The sequence below is a fragment of the Heliconius melpomene genome, chromosome 17 (assembly GCF_056956725.1).
Source record: "Heliconius melpomene rosina isolate 202511_hmr_F chromosome 17, ASM5695672v1, whole genome shotgun sequence".
NCBI classification, from domain to species: domain Eukaryota; kingdom Metazoa; phylum Arthropoda; class Insecta; order Lepidoptera; family Nymphalidae; genus Heliconius; species Heliconius melpomene.
Window position 1 is genome coordinate 12,174,392 of NC_140405.1, and position 24,218 is coordinate 12,198,609.

The 24,218-nt window shown below is 30.4% G+C and overlaps 1 protein-coding gene across 1 annotated transcript in view; it reads left to right on the top strand.

The window, feature by feature from the left end:
• Positions 1 to 24,218, top strand: part of LOC146530321 (uncharacterized) — a 55,414-nt gene that overhangs the window by 14,382 nt on the left and 16,814 nt on the right. Inside the window, exons 2-3 of the mRNA XM_085200815.1 lie at positions 2,903 to 3,044; positions 3,325 to 3,434. Coding sequence (XP_085056941.1) covers positions 2,903 to 3,044; positions 3,325 to 3,434 — 252 coding nt within the window. The remainder of the gene's footprint in view (positions 1 to 2,902; positions 3,045 to 3,324; positions 3,435 to 24,218) is intronic.

Sequence of the window (24,218 nt, forward strand, 5' to 3'; positions counted from 1 at the left end):
TTCATTTAAAATATTATACTTGATGTTGTACTTATGATATGGAAATGTTCATCAGATATTGTTTTTAGTGATCAAAGTTACATATTTTTAATGATTTATTGAAAGTGAATATAATATAATATTACATTAGGTTCTATACAGTGATGTTGAAATGTATAAACATGCATTTGATTAATTGTACTCGTATGAAATATGCTTTTAGTGATTTATAAAAATAGAGAAAATAATAATGTATTATGGTGTTAATGTTATATTTATGTAGTGTAATATGAATGTAATGTGTCAAGTGAATTTTGTACAGTCAATTGTATTGAATAGTGAGTAAAAAGCGAGTCGTTTGCAGAAGTTGCACTCGATATAAGTGAATAGTGAGTCGTTTGCAGAGTTGCATTCGATATAAGTGAATAAGAGAATCGTGTGCAGAGTTGCACTCGATATAAGTGAATAGTGAGTCGTTTGCAGAGTTGCATCCGATATAAGTGAATAGTGAGTCGTTTGCAGAGTTGCATTCGATATAAGTGAATAAGAGAGTCGTGTGCAGAGTTGCACTCGATATAAGTGAATAGTGAGTCGTTTGCAGGGTTGCATTCGATAAGTGAGTCGTTTGCAGAGTTGCATTCGATATAAGTGAATAAGAGAGTCGTGTGCAAAGTTGCACTCGATATAAGTGAATAATGAGTCTTTTTCAGGGTTACATTCGATGGTCGGTGCCGGCCGAGTGGGTCGGTTGCAGTGATCTGCAATCGATATTAGTGCGTTGATTGCAAAGCATGCAATCGGCGTACATTCATCAAAACCAGGGAAAAGTGAAAGCCTTGCAGAAGGCTTCAAGTCGGTGAAGAGTCAGTGTTAGTAGTCAGTGTTAGTAGAGTCAGTGTTAGTGAAGAGTCAGTGTTAGTAAAGAGTCAGTGTTAGTAAAGAGTCAGTGTTAGTAAAGAGTCAGTGTTAGTAAAGAGTCAGTGTTAGTAAAGAGTCAGTGTTAGTAAAGAGTCAGTGTTAGTAAAGAGTCAGTGTTAGTAAAGAGTCAGTGTTAGTAGGTACGTATGGCGGTTAAAAATAGTAATAAAAATAGTAAAAGTGATGAAAACTAGTGATTTGACTATAAAACTTAAAAACTCTAGTGTTTATATTATTTTATGTTTAAATTATGTATTATGTATTAATTATTAGTTTTGTTTAATCGCTACTAAACGCGAGGGCGCGTTTACGTCAGGATTGGCCGAATGTTAGCGGTAGTATTCATTATGAGTTTATAGTAAAAATGTGAATATGATTAATTAGAATGAAACGAAATGTGTAAGTTGTGTATTTAAATAAAGAGAAGTTGTTATGATATTATTATGACTGAAGATAAAAATATAAATGAAGTACTTTTATTAATATATAATAATGTTAGCGGTAGAATTCATTATGAGTTTATAGTAAAAATGTGAATATGATTAATTAGAATGAAACGAAATGTGTAAGTTGTGTATTTAAATAAAGAGAAGTTGTTATGATGTTATTATGACTGAAGATAAAAATATAAATGAAGTACTTTTATTAATATATAATAATGTTAGCGGTAGAATTCATTGAGTTTATAGTAAAAATGTGAAAATGATTAATTAGAATGAAACGAAATGTGTAATTTGTGTTGAAGTTACTATGTTATGTTATGTTATGTTATAAATGATGGCAGCACTGAAACTATCTTTATTGTGAATTATGAATATGAGATACATCCGGTAAGCTTAGTTTTGGAGGGAAATTGTAACCTATAAAACACCCCAAAAACAGAAATGAGCACAGTCTTCCCGACGTTGTAATACTGCCAGCAAGCTCTAAGCAAACGTTATTAAGTGATAGTTTAAGTGCTGAGTGTTTAAGTGTCAGTCTTAAGTAGAAAGTGTTCATAATAAAGCGATTTAAAAAGTGAAGGTTTATAATTGATCTACCCAGTGAATAGATGTTTTCTTTCATAAGAAAGTCCATATGTTTGTTAAAATGTTAATTAGAACTAGGTAAATATTTTATATAAATCGATTTGTTTGTTTATACAAATATAAACTTTATGAGCCTAAAATTAAATTATATATTACAATAACACTGTTAGGTAAATTTAATACGTGGGTATATTTGAATCAATAATATCAATTTGTAGCAGGCTTTATTTATTTTTTCAGCTTCCTCTATTTAATGTTCTACTTTTCTATTATAAATTCGAGATATTGCGTGTTGAATAGCGGAACTAAGCGCCGCATTTTATCTGACCAGTGTGAGAAAACGAAAATAATTAATTGCCCCGAATCGAATGAATAACAATGAACGTTTTCAGTCAGACTTGCTGCGCCACGATAGTCTCTAATTTTACATTTTCCCCTAGTTACATTATAGAATATTTAACTTTTATTTTGTTAAATTAAGTACTATTACGTCATTGTTGCACCAAATGAGCGATGTATTCTTTATGGAATTTCACCATTGTTTAATAATAAACAAAAAATCTTACCTAATTTGTCAAAGAAGTAAACTAAAAACAATAAATATGGATATATTTGTATTTTATAATACTACATTTTTATGTCAACGCTACACAAAAATATCTACATCCGCTCGTAACTTGCGTTCAAATGTTCTTGATTTATTTAAAAAAAACTCAAAAAGCTAATTAAATTTATTCAAAGACTGTTTCAGACGATTCCGCTCATTCGCATATTTCACTAGTATGACTATGCTTTTTATCTTTTCGCTCAGTAGACAGAGAAAACCTAGTCATGAGACTATTCTGGTCAGTAAATTTTGCTTCAAAGTGGAACACGCATCCATCCTCAGTAGTAGTAGTATTAGTAGGTCGAAATACACTAACAATATGATGTCAGTTATGTCAGTCAAGTCAGTCAAAGTTGCTTTTTAATTCCAGCTCGTGGGCGCACCATGCGGTCATCACGGGCAGTACACGTTCTACAAGGCGATCAGACTGACCGGGCCTAAAGAGAAAATTGTGGCTATAGGTGACTTCTTCTTTGTCAGGATATGGCAGGACTCGGAGTTGGTTTCTATTGGTAAGTAGAGATTGTAGTAGCGGAACTTAACGCTGTTTATCAGTTCATTTGCTCAAACTTGGCAATTATACGTAGCTTCGGTGACAATACAATATTATGGTATCAACGAGCTGGTGTGATGCTGGAGCCAGGACTCGAATAATGGAAGTTTCAGGGGTTATTAGTAAATGATTGGACTTTAGGCTCATACAATTTAAAGCTCCGAGCACATTTTGTAGCACTTACATTACTTGGTGTAGAAAAGCGAGATTTTAAAACGATGTATTATTTTTGTCCACAGGTGAACTTCAATTGCTTTGGACAGACAGAGTATCGGATCAAACGCTAGTGTCATTGCGGTTATACTTCCTACCTGAAAACACTCCTGATGGCAGGCACATACATGGCGAGGTGAGAATTTTATATTTTACCAGCGACCTGCTCGCGGCTTCGCCCGCCTGAACTACACTATTATTTATTTACTAATCTTAAGTAGATACTTTCGTGTTCTAATAATATTATGACTTTAGAAACAATATCTATACGTCTAAAACTAAAGTTTTAGACAATTCTATTAAAAAAAAGTAGCAGTTTTGTTGAACTGAATACTTTGAATTGACTTAACTTTCTTATTTATGAACCGATGAAAATAAAACAAACACTATGTTAAAGGAAGCTTCTCAAAATGCAATAGTGAAATCTAAACCGGGGAAGCCCTTCCTGAGATTAACGTGGACAAACGCACAGACAAACAATTTACAAAAATCATTGTTTTGGGTTCTATTACAGTAATAAATCCATTCGATAATACTTTTTGTCAAGTCGGCCATCTTTCATGTACAGACAGAAGTTAATGTATATAGACTAGCGACTCAAACGCGGCTGTACTCGATAAATTTATTGTTATATTATAGCCAAATTATACAAAATGCTTACATAAATCGTAGCCTATGTGCTATTCTGAAGTATTAGCTACGTAACTGTAGAGTTTAATCTAAATTCGTTCATTAATTTTTGCGTGAAAGTGTAACAAACATGCAAATTATAAACTTTCATATTCACAATAATTATGTAGAAGTTAACGTGACGGTTGTGGATTCGATTCCCACTCGGGCGAATGAATTATTTTCGTTTTATTGCTCTGGTAACAAGACAGAATAACATTGTGTTACGCTATTCAACACACAATGTCTCGAAAATTGGGTGGAAAGTGAGAACGAAATGTCTTAACCCCTCAACTTCCCCTGCTATATGCGAGATAGAGCGTGAAGAAAAAATAATTAAATAATCTTTAATTCCGTCACGTTTCGCTTGTTTTGTATAATTATATTGTGAGGTGAAATACGGAACCTAACGCCGTGCAATATCTTCTTTAGAAAAAATCGAAGCCGTTGCCATCTAATAGTATAGTCAAACATACAACTAAAAGACGAGATATATACGTTTATTACTATATACGTTTATTTAAAAAAACTGTTCTGTTGATAAACTGTTCTGTACTGTGCTTAAGCTAAAATAAAAACAATATTTCTTTTTTTATATTTTAATAAAAAAACTTAAACGTTTTGAGTAAAAATCATAATAAATTTTAAACACTAAGTAAACTCGTATAGCTCTGTCTCGCTCTAATACTATTCATCTGTCTCACTCTAATCCCTATTTGGTAACGGCAACTATTTCATGGATGAAATTACTTGTATGTCTAAATAAGAAGAGGTAGCGGGTTCGATTTTCTTATTTATATCGATTTTTTGATAATATCATTTCATATCATCATCATCATTAGATATGTGTTTATTTTTTACTACTCTATTCATATTTTGTTTTATTTCGGAAGAATAATAGTAAATAAATTTGTATTTTTTTTATCTTCACGTTGTATTTCGCATAAAGCAGAGTAGGCAGCAGGAACGTAGTGTAAGACACTCCGTTCCCCGCTCTCTGCCAAACTTTCGGCGTTTATATCCTCTACTCGATATGTAATGTTCTTTTATTTTATATATATTAATAATTCATTCCACCAAGGGGAATCGAAACCACAACCGTCGCTTTTACAATATATAGAAAATAAAAATAAATGTATATTTATAATTTTCTTTGTACCATACATCATAAAATGAAGAATCTAAATAGTATCTTATTACAAGGTAATAAAGTTGAATACTGTATGGGAGGTCGTTTCAGTAATTGTGTTGTACTTTATGGCTTTTGTAGCGTTATGTGGTCTTGATACTTTAGTTTTTTACCTTTTTAGGCTTAAGTAGTAGGTTCGATTCGTATTTGAAGGCTTTATACAAATGTTATTTTTGTATGTAATTAGTGAATAGATAACAGAGACTCTTATTTTTTTACTTTTATTTTTTTTTATATTATTTTACAAAATATGATTATTGTAAAAAAAACTCCTAGATAATTTAGTAAATTTCCAGGTTTGTATTATAAATATTACTAATTATAATTATTATAAACAAATATTGTACACATTAAAAATATGAAATAAACTTATAAAGAAGGACTTATATCTTAATAATTAGGGATCTCTTCCATACACCATATGGAAGTGGTTAAGCGACAAGCAGGTTTTTGTTTTAAGTTATACATATAATCGTACAAAATCACCTTGCTCTGGACTTGAAACTGTTACCACCAGTTGAGTTAAAACTCGAATTAGCTAACTCATGATGTTATTCCGTCGGCCTTGATGAACGAATGTAACTGGTAACTTGCCAAATTTATAATTGTCGTTTAATTAATGAGTTCGTCTTATCAACATAACTGTTCAGTGAAAGGATGGTGGTAATTACAAAACTTGATTTACATACATTTTTAAATATTTTTATAGTTTAGACAAAAATCATAGATCTAATGTTATTATAGATTATAGATGGGAAGTGTAGTGAAATGTTTTTATGCATTTTTATTAATATTCTCATTTTTAAAAAATAAATGTCAGCCAGTTATTGCCAGCCTGCTATCGCAATATTTTCGTTTTAATATGTATATTCGGTAAGACGTAATTTTATTATAAATTCACTTTTAACTTTAATACGAGCGGGAAATAAAGGTATATTATGTTTTTTAAAACCACTTTTGTCTTTTTTTAAATTTAACTTCACAGATAAATTAATCATTCAGTAATTATAATGTAAGTAAATGTTTTTATAATCAATAGCATTTTTGCTATATCACTTGATATGATCAAATTACTAAATTGAGATAAGAAATAATGACACATCCAAACTGATTTTATCAAAATTATATGTATAAGTTGTATAAGTTTTTGTCTATAAATCTACTCGACTATATTTACTGTTACTCTTCGCATATATTGTAAAACGAGTGGTTTAGCTTATAAATTTAAAGGTTTTTGGGTAAAATAAATAAATAAATGTCAATAATCGCTATACTTATATATAACATACTATATAGTATGTTCCATATAATGCGATTATTAACATTTATACATTTATATGGACTTATTTCAAAATACCAATATTTTTGTAACATTTCAAAAATATTGATTTATACTATAGTGTGTTAAACAAAGTTGCGCTTCACTAATAGATAGATTGATTTAAAGAGATAGCTTATATATAATATGCATGTTTGTATAACATGCATATTATATTGGTGTAGTGTAGTCTATGCGGAGTAACTGAAACAGTGATATACAAATTTTATTGTTTGTTTTTCCACATAGCAGGGTAGGTAAGGGAATCTTGTGATTAGAACTTAACACGACTTAACACTCCAATTCCCACTTTCTTCCCGATAGCCCAAGACATTGCTTGATAATTTCCGAAACTTAACGCTACATCACATATATTTGAACTTTCGTTATTCAGGCATCTAGAAATAGAAATATAAATACTATTAGAAAATTCAATAAATATAAGTGTCTCGATGTCAACTTGGAAACAACTTTCCTTTAAAGAAGTATCCAAATAAAAATAATAAATAATAAAAGATCAAAACTGTTCAAGCGTGTACACAATACATTCACGATGCGCTCAAACTTACGAACTAAAATATGTAGAGACGACTTGTACATACATAAATTTAATATTATTTTCTTATTATATCTACACATATAATAAAATTATAACTGATCGCTGTCTGTATACGGAAGATATAAGAGAAAATCTATTACATTTCATCCCTTGAACTCAAAACAATGATTTTAATTTTTTTTGGTTGTTTGTCGGTCGGCCTGTTTGCCTGTGCGCTTGTGCGTGCTAATCTCAGAAGCGGCACAACCATTTCAAGTGCAGTTTTCAAGATTGTATATTGACACGGAGTAAAAAATATTTATTATTAAAAATTAAATAATCAAAATCTATCACCGTGTTGTTATCTTAATAAACTAATTTTGTACTCGTAATAAACTTCTGAATTCTTTGTTAAAGCTATTTAAATAACGTTTATTGCTGATATTATGACAGTCACCGCTGTACGTTTAACAATACCCACTGCTATTGCAATATAAAAGGCTAATACTAAAATTCTTAATAATTTATTAATATTTGTCAGAAACTTGACTTCTTTGATTGGATTCAAATGATTTTTTGTCATTACACTTTTTTTTCGAATAAAACCGAATTCCCGATATTTTTCCGTGACATGTGACTCCATTTTAGATCACCATAAAAATTTAATATTCTAGAATAATTCTTTGGAGAATATGTATGCCTTGATATAATGTTTCATGTCACAATCTTCATCATATTATCTCTTATCTTTAATAGTTTTTTTGAGATTACGCAATCCCATACTCTGTTGTACAATTGTTTTTTTATCTTACTATTCCTACTTGACTATAGTTGTAAGCGTAACTGAAGCTGTAATGTAATCAATTTTTCCCAAATATACAAAAGTGAATTATTCTGTAACTGTCTCACTCCCTCCCTCTTTCTCTCTCTCCCTCCGTATTCGTCGAATTTTTAATAATAAAAATCTGCTCTGCGCAGGATTTAAATCTATAATATGCGTATAATTGTTGCAGATGATTCTTGTTTGTTTATTAAACGTGACATATTTAAGAAAAACAAAAATACTGTCTGTGTTTATAACCCTTTCTTTATTACACGAAAGAAGAGAGTACTGAGAGTACTCTCCATTTTTTGTTTTTGGATACTTGGCATGTTGGCTTAATGGAATCCAATAATTTAAATACGAACATCTTCTCACACGTTGATCAAACCCACAAATACTAATTCTAATACAGCCATATATATTTTTTTAATTAAAAACTAATATAGATGTAGTTTTAGAAATTCATATTAAATAAAATTAAGATTTCTATAATTTAATATCCAAACCGAATTGTCCTTATTGACAAGTTGGCGTCTATGTGTGCATGTGTGCATTTGTATCTTATCGCGGGTTCGCTTTGTATAAATAACTGATAAGGAATGAGTCGGTACTATCATGATCACTGGTGATTATATTATTAAGAATAATATTAAAATAAGAATTAAAGACATCTTAAGAAATTCTACTTGACACGAAAATAACGAAATGATGGACGTTTATCCATAGTTTCAAATCGTATTATTATAATTTACACTAATATTATATAAAATTTGTTTGGTTGAATCTCAAGAACTACTTGTTCACATTGAAAATATGTGTGGTGGATAATTAATTTATCGATGCAGGCCAATAGCTAAATTATATTACATTCATTGTTATAATCGTAAAATTTAATTCAAGGACGATATTAAGGACAAAATCTAAGTAATAACTTAACCTATTTTGACTTTATGAAAATTAAAACTTTATACAAATATTATTACCAATGCTACTGTCGCCTCGTGCGTGTGTTACCATAATAGTGCGGGTTCAAATATCACAGTCTGATCAAACGATTACATTTTATTAAATAAATATTTATGTTATTTTAATGATGTTTGCGTGACATGCAAAAATTTTATGATAATTCAGGAAATTAATGTATCGAATATTATGTTAATAGAAAATAATATGAAATACAAAAGTTGCCTAATTTTTATTATAAAGAAAAATAAAGGTATTTCTCATACATTTTATTTTCCCATAGGTGACGCAATTGCGTTGTATTTGGCATTATTAATGAGCAATAGTTACGGTTTCAATTTTGTTTAAATAAACTAGATTCTGTCTATCTATCTGTACTGTTTATATATAAGTATTAGAAAACTGGTGAGTATATTTGTTTCAAAGCGCAAAATTCAAGAACTACTGATTTAACAAAACTTTTTTTGGGATTGGATATTCCGTTTACCGAGAAAGGCTATATTACGTGACGTTAGTCGCTTGTAATACATTTTATTTAGGGTCAGTTATCTCTGGCACTTAGAATGTGTCGTGTGTCTTATACAATACTTAGTAATAATGATATGACGCGGGCGAAGCTGCAATTAAAAAAATGTATATATTATCTGCGAAAAAATGGGAGAAAAAAGAAGTAAAGAGTTTTGTATAGGACTGTCCAGAAAGTAATAATAACAATATTTTGTTGAGTCGAACGATGTAAATACCTTTTTTTATGTCCGTAGAGATAAGATGATGGGCAATCCTCAAACTGCTCGTATTTTTGTCGTTATTTCAATTAAATTATATGATTTTATTTAAATATATTATTTTTACTATACCGTTACTTTAAAATATTGAAATGTCTTGAATTTGTGGAAATTGATGTGTAAATCAAAAAGGTATGAGAAATTGTTAAGGTCATCATGTAGCAGTAGGACAGCGTATGACTGTAAACGTGATGGTTGCATGTTTGATTCCAGAAAATGATTATAATTAAATTATTTAAAAAAACCCTTAGCACACAATGTCTCCAAAATTTTACGGTGCGTGGGTAACACAATGTCTTAACAGTATTTTCCCACTGCCTACCCCACTTTGCGAGAACAACCGGGAAACTGTTTTTGTTTTGTTTTATATAAAATTGTGAATTATGTCGTTTTGTTATATTTATAAGTAAATACAAATAAATTTATAATTTTTGCTATTTCGAAACTAGGTACATTAAACTTTTCAAGAATCTGACCTTACGTCAATTCTACGTCACTTGTAGTATTTTACATATTATATTACTTATAAAATATATATTACCACTTAAAAAAGTATGGATTTATTTTTGAAAAAAGTACTGTTGTAACATATAATAATACAAACGCGTTAAATATTTACCGATAACTTTACGAGGTCAACGACATAATTACACGAACGTATTATATTACGAGAACGAGTGAAAATTTCAACTTAAATTACAGAAATCAAAACTATCATAAATTTGATTATGTATAAAAAATATATTTATATGTATGCAGTATAGCATAATGGGAATTGAACTAGCTACCTTCGCGTACAGACACATGATTGCGTCACAAGATGGCGTCACAATTTCACAATGTCATAAAATTATCTGTCTCAAGTAACATAGAGTCGTGAAAGGGAGATGGATATACAATACGATGCTTGTTCTAATTTCTAATGGTTTAACCTATTTATTCAATTTGTATGAATCATATAAATTATGGAAATTAAACTTTACATACGTGCAATATTTTTATAAATTTCACATATCAATTTAAACCTTGATTTAATACTAATTGGTAATTATTTATCTTTACTTCTCTACAAATATTACTAGAAAAACGACTCATCTCATTATTTTCCTATAATTGCGACAATCATTTATATCTAGCATTTATTAAATTTTATAAAAAAATAATAGACACAAGACACATCCACACACAGTCGCACACATCAACGCAGGCACACCAACACACAAGCACACACACACACACAAACACAAAGAAATCAATTAATCTATTAAAAAAGAAACTTAGAAAAAAAACAAAAAGCAACGTTCTACTCTAAAGCATCTCAATTCACCAATTATTTGACAGCGCACGGATGCCAATATTCATATTACATACACTCCTATACAGAGACGTAATGAAAATTTTAATTTTTTCTTCATTTTGCGTAGAAATGTGAAATAAAATAGTGTAATAAATAAACACTCCGTTGAACTCCATAAAAATATTTACTTTTTAAGTTTTTTTTATTTTCGCACTGAATCCCGCGTATACAGAGAGAACGTAGTGTTATGATACTCCATTCCCTACTCACCGTTCAAATTTTGAGACATTGATTGTTGAGTGGCGGAACACAGAGCCACGCCTTCTTTCTTCAGAGCGAAATGAGAAAAAATAATAATTTAGGTATTCAAAAGGAATAGAACCCATAACCGTCGCGTTTACAGTCAGTCGCCACGACTTAGAGATGAAATGGAATTATAAATTTTATTTTCTTTGTCATTTTACGACGAAATTTTTAGTTTTTCGCGAAAACAGAGAGAATCTAGTGTTTTGACACTTCTGTTCTGATCTGTTTTTGCATTTAACACATTTCGTGTCGAGTGACAGAACTTAACGCCATTTTTATTCTTGAAAATAAAATATTCGATTATACCTACATACTATTTTCTACAATCGGTTTGAAAACTGAAACTTCATGTCCATACATACATTACTTATTAACAAACGTATATGGTATATCGATTTTGCTACAAGAGTATTATACATTGCTTTTAGGGTATACGATTTGTCGTATCGTATAAAAATGTCGTGACATGTTATGTAAGAATCTATACTAATGCTATAAAATTAACGTTAGTTCGGTTGAACGCGCTAATCTCATGAACTATTGGTTTGAATTAAAAAAATATTTTTGTTTAGTTATAGTTCATTTATGAAGGAATGTTAATTGTGCGGTGCGTGGGAACGGAGTCTCCTATGACATTAGGTTCCCTCTGACCACACTGCTATTTGTGGGATACAGGGTGAAGAAAATAAAATAATATAAAGCAAAATCTTAATAAGTATGAAATTAAGTGAAAGCAGCATAAAAACCGCTATTCGGTTACAAGTTTAACTGAAAGAAAAGTTGTTGTATAATACCTTTACTAACATTATAAAATATGAAGAGTTTGTTTGGTTGAGCGCTCTAATCTCTGAAACAACTGGTTCAAATTGAAAATATATTATACCTAGTCCATTTATTGGGAAAGGCTATAAACCTCGTTAATCGTTTGGATGTAACCCTGCGAGTAGAGTTACTTCCCACACTTAAAATGTCTCATATGTTATATACAACGAGTAGTTATTTGTCTTAAGACTACTTACTAGGTTCCCAGGTTCCCACTACCTACAGCGGAATATCTCTAGCAAAAGAATACTTTAAATTTAAGTATTTGAAGCGGTATGTAAAAATTGGTTCTCCTATTAAGTGTACAGTACTTTCCGATTGGATATCGAACCTACAACCACCATAAGTGATGGCCTCGTCCATACATATATTTAAATTTAAAAAAAACACAAATTAAACACAAACGTACACAGAATTTTAATAGTTTAGGTATCGCGGCCAAGGACACTATACGATCGTTCTCTTAGAAAAATATTGTATGAAAATGAAATGAATTGAAGTGATACTTTATGTTACTAGGTATTTTTAAACTTAGTGTAGAAAAAACCCACTGTTTTGTTTTTTTCACTTGTAATAGAGTGTATCCCGTATATAGCAGGGTACCTACACAGAAAGAATCTACTTTTTTAATAGTAATACAATATTACTATGTCGCAGTGATATAGTATCTAACAGTAAACGCGACGGTTCTGGGTTCGCTTCCCACTCGAGGGAATTAATATTTAATACGCCCTGGATACAGCGTGGAGTTAAAAATACGCAATATATAGAATTTGGGCGGAATGTGAAGAGTGGTGTGACTTTCCATAAGTTTCTTCTTTCAACCCTCTGCTATATATCTGTATAATGATTAATATAGCTGATTTTTCCAGTAGTTCCTGAGATTAGGGCGTTCAACCAAACGAACTCTTCAGCTTCAGTATATGTATATTTAAAGTTTTTTTCTATACAAAAGTTTACAATTTAACCGATTTCAAATTAGACTATGTTTTAGGGCAATACACGCTTCACGTGTATTATCCCGCATATAGCAGGGTCAGAAGTACCCTAGTGTTAAGATACTCCGGTTACGCATCGCCCAATTATCAAGACATTGCGTGCGGAGTGGCGTAACTCAACACCGTAAGAATTTAAATATTATCTATTCACTGATAAGATTGAAATATCATTATTTTAAGCGGTTTTTCTTGCAGTTTGAGCAATTTTAAATCTTATTACTAATAATTTTAAGGTCGATTATAGTTCGTTGGTGGTTTTAGTATTCGTGAAGCATAAAATTAGTTGTACTTGTGTGTGTGTATTAAAGGTTGCCGGGTTGAGTGGAACAATATTGTAACCTTATTTGGATTTTTCATATTTTTTTATTTTCTTTTCCTCTTTGACGAGAATGTGGAGAGTTTTCTGTTTGGTTTTGTATTCTTAGTATGTTTTGTATCGTTATCACTAATAAGAAAATCTGAGTAGTAGACCAGTTGGTTATAATAATAATATATTAATATCTTTACTTAGACTGTTTAAAAAAATGTTATTTAAATTTTTTAAAATAGTTGATATAATACAATTTTCTTGTTTTTCTTAATCTTATACAAATATGGACACAGGTAAAGAAAACAAGTTGCAATAATATGAAGTGGAGCCACATAAATATTAATACACAATCGTGTAATTTCTTTGTCGTAATACTATACTGTTTTTATGGATTTGCTTATTTTTTTTTATTATTTTCATTTTCTCACTCTGGTAACGAGGTAAAGCGCGGGGTTGAGTTCCGCCACTCAATACGTATTGTTGAGATAATTGGTTCGTGGGGATCTTAACACTAAGTGAAAAAAAAACACTTTAGGAAGAAATTTAATGACAATTTACTTTAATGACATTTCCTACCCGCTTTCCGGTTTTAGAGACTGCGTGCTGAGTGGCAGGAATAAACGCCGCGATTTCTTCTTGGTACCAGAGTGGTGGTGGTACCAGAGGAAGTGAATATAATTAATTCCTCTAATCGAACCCACGACAGCCGCGATTACAGTCGGACGCTGTGCCACTGCGCCACTATGGTTAATATTTGTAATAAGAATAACCATTTAAATATACTTAATTCAATACCTACTTGTAAATATTGTATGCTTATTAATATTGTTAAACAGAATGATGTCATAAGTGTATTAAAAAAAGAATAAAACTTTTTTAATAGAATATTTTCCTATATTTTTTGTCTTTAAAAAATCTAAAAATCAGCTTCACGCTGTATCCTGCATACAGCAAGGTTGGAAGAGGGAACCTAGTGTTAAGCCACTCCGTTCCCCACTTTCTCCCGAATTCTGAAAGCTTGCGTGTTGAGTGGCGGAACTCAACACCGCACTTTGCCTCGACACCATTTCACTTCCTCGAGTGGGGATCGAACCCACAACCGTCGCGTTACTGTCACACCCTTGTGCTGCTACGACGGCGTCTTTTCTTTTATTTTCTTTTCTTTCTTTCTTGTTTTAAATTTTTTAAATAAATTTATTTTGATTATTTGTCATAATTATGGGACGAAACAGTCACATCACAGTCACGAAATATAAACGATATTTACGAAAAGTTTTGAATATTACTTAATTAGTTAACTTATCTTTCAGTTATAACCGGTTTGAACTAGACGTTTTGTGCCACTAAAATTGTAAAACAAACTAAATTATAAAGTGACAACTTTTTTTTATCAACTAGTTAAATAAATTAAGTGTAGATTCACTCTGTTTTTCGAGAGATTAGAGACTTCAACCAAACAAAATTTTCAGCTTATCAATATAAATAAGTATTGATTTTAATTCTAAATTGACATTTCTTAAAACACTCCATTCTCTATTCGGATATACGGAATTGGAGACACTCTGTCGTTTTGAAGCGATATGGAAGTAATTAATTTATTCATTCTAAATGGAAGTTAAACCACAGCCATCGCCTACAGACTGAGTGGGTAAACTGATCTTTCCCAGAAACATTTATTTCTATTGATTCCTAAAAAATAACATAAAGAAATAGAAAAAAATAATTCTTTTTAAATTCAAACAACTCCAAAAATACTGTATTAAAAAAAGGAAACAAAAAAAAAACAATTTCATTTGCATATTCTATAGTTTTCATTAAAAGAATTTCAATTCTCGTTTATTTTTTACGACTGTCCCCGTCTCGCTCTAACGTCGTTTAGTTATATGCATCCGAAAGAGATAGATATAGTTTCGTAATCTAATTCGCTCCGCTCTTACTAACAGTGTAAAGAAATCAATTTTACTTAACCGACTTAGAAAAATAACCAAAATGTTTTAATATTAATGTTAGGGATGTTCGCCTGTAAATGCGACAATTGTGGATTGGATTTCAATAAGGGGAAGTTAAGACATTCCTTTCTCATTAAGACACTTCTGTTTCTTACTTTCCGCCGAATTCTGGCATTGCGGGTTGAGTGGCGAAACTGAACGCCGCACTTTGTCTATTTGCCGTTACGAAGAAATGAAAATGTTAAATATTTTATTTCAGGGTATGAGTAATATTTACAATTATTTACAACTTGATTGAATTAATTTGATTTTGATTGATTATTACTAATTCTAATTGAATTCGTTACCAAGGTCTTTCAAATAATATGGAGAACAAATCATTCAACCTATATATATTATTTCACCTGTTTATTTTTTAGGTTCCGTACCCAAATTGAATAAAACGCACTCTATTGCTATAACTCCTCTGTCTGTCCGTCTGTCACCAGACTCTATCTCATGAACCGTGAATCAAAATAATTAATTCCTTTTCATGAGAATTGAACCCACAACGGTGATGTTTAAAGTCACACACTGTGCCACTATGCCACGAGGGCCCCAGATATAATATTTAAACACTTCATTGTATAAATGTGATAATTTTTAAGTTTCACAAATGATAAGATCTCGAAATTTTAACCTACTTTAGGTTCAGTGCTTCAAAACTTGTGTTTTGGCGCGGCGATGCTTACTTGAATATTCAAATTATTTATTGATTCCTTTTAATATTCTGTAGTCGTGGATTCGAATTTAATTCGTAATTGTTTTTTCGATCGTAGTGGCGCATGGGAACAATTATGCGCGAGAAAGAAATATTTAATAGGTAATATTATTTAGGTAATATTATAATCATTCCCCGAATGGAAATCGAACCCACAATCATTACATTTACAGTCAAACGCTGTCCAACTATTCCTAAATGCACTTACTGCACTTATTAATGCACCATACTAGTATTTTATCCTAATTTAAATATAGAACTCTTTGTTACTAATTCATAGAAATGTTATTTTTAGTAAGAAACTAAGAATGTAAATAAGACTTAGTCATATAAGCTTCTTGTAATAGATCCAAAGGCCCTCGTGTCAAAGTAGTACAGCTTCTGACTATAAGCGATGGTTGTGGGTTCAATCCCTTTGGTAACACAAAAACGTTGAGCTCCGCTAAAATAAATGTCCTAATAGAGAGAGTCTTAGTTATGGGGTCCAGTTTTACCTTTTGGGTACGGAACTCTCTGTCTGTCTGTAATATCTATTACATTGCATGCTATGCATATTTAAGATTCATCACAAAAAATATAATTTAGAGCCCGTTGTGGCGTAGAGGTCTGACAAGTGTCTGACTGTAAATGCGACGGTTTTGAGTTCGATTTCCACTCAGGGGAATGATTTATTATTTATTAATATTTTCATTGTCTTCGCTTTGGTACCAAGGCAAAGTGCGGCGTCGGGCTCCGCCACACAACACTCAGTGCAATGAACACGAAAAATTCGGGCAAAAAGTGAGAAACGGAGTGTCTTCTCACTAGGTTCTCTCTGTGTACCCTGCTATAATTATGTGGGATACAACGTTAGAAAAATTATTATTCATATAGCAATACTTTAAAATTTTAAAATTTATTATGTAATACATTATTTTTGCTCGAATACTTATAGAAATATGTTATAATAAGTTTTATAAAAAAAATAATCTAAATAGTCACAGCTACAGCTACGTTCACGTGGAAGTGAGACAGAGATATAATAAAAACGAGACAGCAATACTCCTAGTTATGCTATGGAGTCGAAATGAATATTTAAACAAAAAAATATAATTTTTTTACGTAAATACATATATTGTTTTTATATTTTTTTTAATAAAAGATTTTTTTAATTATCTTATTTTCTTTGTTATGTATAATTTGATATTTATACGACACGGCGCAACGTTGGTTCATTCGCGCGTGTCATTGAGCTTGGTAAGTGAGCTGTCGGCGCCCTTGTAATATATTAAATTTAACTCATTACATAAATGTACATATAGTAATTATCTTATTTTGCCTTTTATATATATAAAAAGTAAAATATTTTATAGAAAGTTTGAAAACTATTTATATAAAAGCTATACCATCGCAAACTATACGAATATACTCAGCGTGTGATTGTAAAGACGATGGTTGCGGGTTTGATATGGAACAAGTGGGAAACCTCTGCCTACCTTATGGAATTAGGTGTTAAGTGAAAATGGTGATAAAATATACCTACATCTGGTATTTTTTTGCTTCACGTTGCACATAGCAGGGTAGGAGAGGGAGCCTAGTGTTAAGACGTTTCCATTCGCACTTACATTACACTCTAAATAAAAAAGTTTAGTACTTAAAAGTAAATTTTTCAGTTAATTATATATTTGCTAATAAAGCAGTAGATCAAATATAGCAATTATATCTTGTTTTGTTATTTTTAACATTTAAAAAAACATTAATTAATTAAAAAGAAACAAATAAACCGCATCTTTTGCGTCATCAAGCCGAATGTAATGAGCGCTTTTTAGCTGAATCCGGTTATTAGCTTTGAATTATACATATTTGTAGGATGCATTCAAATTTATGTTCAATAAATAACTTTTTTTTATCATATTTAAAGTGTTATTTTAAACTAAGATTAGAAAAATATTAATTGATTTAAACATAGCGGAATTCGAACTCACGCTTCTCAGAAACCGTTCAAGCGCTCTTACCACTAAGCCATACGTTCCTAAGCCATCTTTCCAAAAGACGCCGGCTTAGACCTACGCATAATTTTTTATACGTATATCTATAACATATAACCTTTTGTTTTAATTTTGGTTAGAATTATGAAATAGAAGAGACACTTATAATTAATTGTACCATTAACATAAATTATGTATAATTAAAAATAATTCACACATACTTTACTTCATTTTATATTCAAATAAGAACATTGTAATTTTATAATATACTAGAGGACTCAGCCGGCTTTAGTTTTACGATGAAATTTACTAGTAAAATTAGTATAAAATAAATATAAAAGGAAGATTTTTTTCCCATTTGTAATTTTCCTAACAAAACAATATTTTATTGAGCCATATTGTTAACATAACTTTTTCTAAAGATATTTATAAAAATCTATTTATAACACAAATGTAATAATATATAATGTTTAAAAAATGGTACTTAAAAAATTACATATATATAATTTTAATTCGACTCGTCGGTTTCCTGTTCTTGAGTGAAAAAATATCGGCCGCATACTGAGGGGTTAGGGATGTCGACACAAATAATAAAATATATTTTATTGTTATTTCATTATTTATTTAATTGTATAATAAAAAAGAAATCACTTATATAAAAATGGGTATTTTAAAGTAGCTATTTGTAGAATGTTGTAGGATGACTACTAATTATCTATTCAAATGATGATGACTTACAGCGGAACTCAACGCCGCGCCTTGTTCGATTTATTTCATTTAATAACATGGTTTTTGAGTAATAACAAAACTCATTACCCTCAATTTTACTATCAAATATTTGCCAACTATGGGTGTGTCTATATATGTATTTGAATATTAATGTAACGCTACCCTGTCAAATACTTAATAAATCCAAATTTAGAAATCTTGAGATTGTATTTAATTTTATCTACTAAAGTTCTTCAAAACAAAAAATATGTGATATATTTAATATCTTTAATTTTTAATTAAAAAAATTACGTCGTATATGGTTGGGTAAAAAATAAGAAATTATAAGAAAATATAATAATAAGAATTTACTCGACATACAAACAATAACGTGACGAATGTGAATTTAAATAATTATCTATAGCCAAAGAACACCTGTTCAAATTGTACAGTCAGTAAAAACTTAGCTATAAATTAATTTTTCTTAAATAATTAACAGATGTTAAAATATTTTAACAAGTATTAATAAATATCTTGAATATGTATTATATATTATAAGTTGTGTAAAATACAATATTGATATTGTTCAACGCTAACATATTCACATTTTTGCAAACATTGTTTAAAATAAAAAAAGTTTTAGTATGTAAGAAAATAGAAACACTTATATATATGGAATATTCTTTAATACATAACAAAATGTGCAATATGTATATTAACCGCAATAATAATAATAATAATAATTAAATTTTATATTTTTTTAATATATTGTGTACAGCCCTGTGCCCTCGAGTTTGCTTCGTTTGCTTGCTTTACTTAGCACACAGTGAATGTATAAAGTCGCAACTGAAATGTTTAAAGTTTTATTTTATATTATTCCCGACTGCTAAGGAAGGGTTATTTATTTAATATAATATGTAAGTAAGAAGAAATAAGTTATGAAATTAACTATATTATTATAATAAGTACATGTAAATGATAATAAATTTTACCTATTATAAGATTAGGAAAAATTTACCAACATTTTTTTTTCTTTTATAATTTATTCGTATATAATATAAATACTAATATATATCTAACAATAATAGTAATAGTTTATATTGATTAATAAATTATAATAAGTAAAGTCATGTATGTACTAGTGCTTTCACTGACGTGGTTTGGTTACGGAAGCCTTTTTTTTCCTTTAAAAAAGGCCTGAATTATGAAAAAAGGAAAGAAATGAAAAATACAGCATAATATGACATACATATATCCAATAAAATTTTATAACACTTTAAAAACAATAATAATGATAAAAATAACAATAATTAAAACAAACAATATAATAATATATAATAAAATTTTCACATACACACATATGTTCGTGTACCGTCGGAACATTTCGTAAGCGACGCGCGACGGATTCCGCCCGATGTACTGCAACCGATAATGTTTGATACTTTATACACTAGTTACCTAGCCGCGGCTTTACCCGCCTAAATTTAATGTTATATTATAGCCAAATTTTACAAATACTTACGTAAATTGTAGGCGGGTATATGTTATTCAAATATATAAGCTATGTTATTCTAAAGTTTCATTAAAATCGGTCCAGTAATTTTGGCGTGAAGGTGGATTAAACATTCATCTTCATAAGATTTTACATTTATAATATTGTCGTCGTGGTACAGTGGTACAGAGCCTGATTGTAAACGCGATTGTTGTGAATTCGATGTCAATTCAGGGCAATGAACGTTATACACTATTATATTCGAAAAATAAAAAACTGTACGCGACAGTTGTTTTTTCGATTATCATCTATATTTGAATAAAGAATACTTAAATTAGAATTTAATTTAATCAGGTAGGTGTAGCGCAGTGGCACAAGCGTGCGACTGAAAATATTTAACATTTTCATTTCTTCGATCTGGTAACGAGACAAAGCGCGGCGTTAAGTTTCGCCACTCACCACGGTGTCTGTATGGGAACAGTGTATCTTAACATAACCTAGGATCCCAGATTCCCACTAGATGCCCTATGAGCGGGATGCATCATTAAGCTAAAAAAGACTTTATTTTACTTTATTTTTAAAGATTAAATTTGCAGATATTTTAGAACAGCGAAACAATAAGAATAAAAATAGAATTACTTATTTACGTTTACGTTATTACAAATAACCTGTATATTAAAAACAAATTAATTTCAAGTGTTTAAAAAGAAACTTAAATAACAAATAACACAACTGTCTGTTGAATCATAAGGGCGATGTTTCAGTGTCCTCAAAATAGTTTTACCTGGATATCAACTATATTTATATTTAGTTTCTAATGTATGTCTTAAAAATGGTAATATTATTAAAATACGAAATTAATTCAGTTTAGTAAACACGTAATAATAATCATAGCAAAAATTTCAAGCGGACGAAGCCGCGAGAAGGTCCTTACGATTATGAAGTATTTATGACATATATTAACATTTATAATACTTTCTATTCGTTAAACGTTATAACATATCTCTTAATGTAAACTGAGGTAATGTTTTATTTCCGTCTGGACACAAATATTGAACGAGTGTACTGCTACTGAATCTCGTGACGTCCTGAATTCGGGCGAAAAGTAGAGAACGAAGTGTTTTGACACAAATTTTACTAAGTTATTAAAACTTTATTCTTAAGTCCATGCAGATATCAATTTACATAGAAGTAATTGTTCTGTATATCAATAAAAATATTTTATAGGAATATAAAAATTGCCCTACACGGAATAGAACTTGTAACCTCCTATACAAACTTTCATTTACCTTATAATAGAAAGTCAAAGAAGATAACAATCTAACCCGTAGCCAAATATCCGATGAAGCTTGAATCAACTGAAAACGGCTTTAATCCAGTTCATTCTGGCTCTAGCCGGTTTTAACAGCTCATTTTATAAGCGTTAGCGATTTTGATGTTCATTATTATATGACTATTGTGTGATGTATATCCTCCTTATCTTAATTAATATTGATTTTTAATATTTATAGATTTACAAAAAAGGATAGATTGACATTATCAATATCTATTTATAATGACATACATATTAGGTTAGGTTTTTTACTTCACGTTCTATCCCGCGTAGAGCATGGTGTTAAGACACTCCGTTCCCTATTTTCGGCCCTAATTTGAGACATTATACGTCTTTTTACTAGAGCGAGGAAACCAAAATAATTCATTCCGCCGAGTAGCAATCGAACCCACAACCATAGCGTTCACAGTTAAACACTATGCCTCACGCTTATATATATATTTTATTTTAAAACGTAATCTAATTAAATCCATTGCTTTTCAACTTGGACCATACGACATCTGTTCTATTATTAGTTTCTGTCCAATCGATAAACTGACTTAAATGTGACATTATATGTATATAACGCGTTCGTTCGTTTGTTTTGTTTAGTTTTAATGAATGTATCATACTATTATATATATGAACTAGTCGTCGCCCGTAGCCTTCGTTGTGGGGACTTTAAGTATGTATAGTTAAAATCTCTTTACAAGAGAAACAAATAAAAATAAGCAAGCAAGCGAGGGCATAAGCGTGTGACTGTAAACGTCGTAGGTTGTAGGTTCGATTCTCACTCGAGACTCTGACTCCAAATTAAAAAGCCCGGCGTTGAGTTCCGCCTCTCAACATGTAATGCCTTCAGAATAAGGTAGAAAATTGGGAGTGGAGCGTCTTAACAATAGGCTTTCTCCGCCTACCCTGCTTCACACATCCTTGCTTCACCTCGAGATACAACGTGAAGCTGAAAAAAAATTGAAATTCTTTTCATTTCCCTTCTGTAGTAGGTAAACAAAGCGCGGTTTTGAGTTCCGCTACTCAACACCTAACAGTTTGCCTTTGCATATTCTGCTATATGTGGGTTATTATGACCATCTAGTCAAAATAACCACATACTGCTTAACAAAAGGATTAGTCTATTATTTCCCCATAAGCAGAATTGAACCAACACCCCTATCTTTGTGTTGCTATGAAGAGTCGTACCGTAGCCGTTGCCATGGCAACCGTTGTGATTTATTAATTGCCACGAGGCAGCTGTGTTTATTGGAATACGTACTTGTTATATAACTGGTTAAATATTGTAATAATGTTTTGGGTTTTTATTGTTTTTATATGGCTTCACGCTGTATCCCGCACGTAGCCACATAGGCGGAGGGAACCTGGAAACCTAGTGTATATTCGTTGCGTTTTGAATTGCGAAATTCAACGCCATGCTTTGCCTCTACCAGAGTTAGGAAGTAAAAATATTAACGCTACGACGACTTTAATTTTTTTTAGTTTATATATTTGATGATTGTGAGTACGATTTCCTCGGGGTATAAATTATTTTATTATTTAATTTGTCCGCTCTAATCTTAAATTTAGGCAAAAATGAATTAATATTATTAACAATAGGATTTTTCTGTCTATCACTACGGGATAGTGCGTGAACCCAAAAAAAGAAATTGAACATATTATATCTACAATAACAAGCAAACCCTCAAAACTTGTGTAGTTTAAATAAATAACGTAAAAAAGGCAAAAAAACATGGTTTCCTAATCTTCAAAATTCTATATAAGCCAGCATTAATAAGTTAAACAAACATGTATAGAAAATTCGCCATTATTGTAGTACAAATAAAGTTTCTTTTAGTAAAATATGTTTGAACACATAAGCCCTTTTTATATTAAAGCTAGAAACTTCGTGAACTGTTGTTCAGAGGGAACGAACAGATTTGATACTTTGGAAAGTGATCATTTGTTTATTTTGTTTTGTGTGTTTTGGGTAATTAATAATACGAAACTACTTAATTGGTTATTATTCTTTATTTTAATTTCTAAGATAAACACTTTTTTTTTTGTATTTTTGAAAAAAAAATTCTATTTTTATTAATTATATCCCGTATTATTTTTTTATTTCAATTTATTTTTTATGCAAATTTCTTGCAATGTAATCGTAAAAACTTTAATATGATTATGATAAAAATATATTAAAACTTTATATAGTAAATATGATTACATCTGCTACAACTTTATGTCTACTTAGAATTCTGTTAGAAAAGAAAGGAGTATTTTTTTCTGTTTTCTATACTCTTTTTTGACAGCAGAGGGCTCTGTTTGAGTTTAAAAAGAAGTAAAGTGGTGGGTAACAACTAGTCTTAACATTTGTATGCACAACATAATATGTTGCGGTGCATATTGTATCCGTTTTATTAGTTTTTTCCGGACTCATGACCGTCATTGCGAACAGAATTTATGTACACATTTTGTATGTAATACTAATTTCCTTTTAGAATGAATATTAAATTTTATAAAACTTCCATGTAAATTGTGTGTTGTTTTTGTGTCACTATCAGCTCAATATTAATCTTTGGTTTACCTACGTACATGTTTTTCTTTTTCGCAATGAAGTAATTGACGTGTTTGACGTGTTCTGTAATTGAAATGCGTAACTATAGTATATTGTCTACATATGTAAGTATATGTGACATCATTTATTACAAGCGTATGCAGCATTA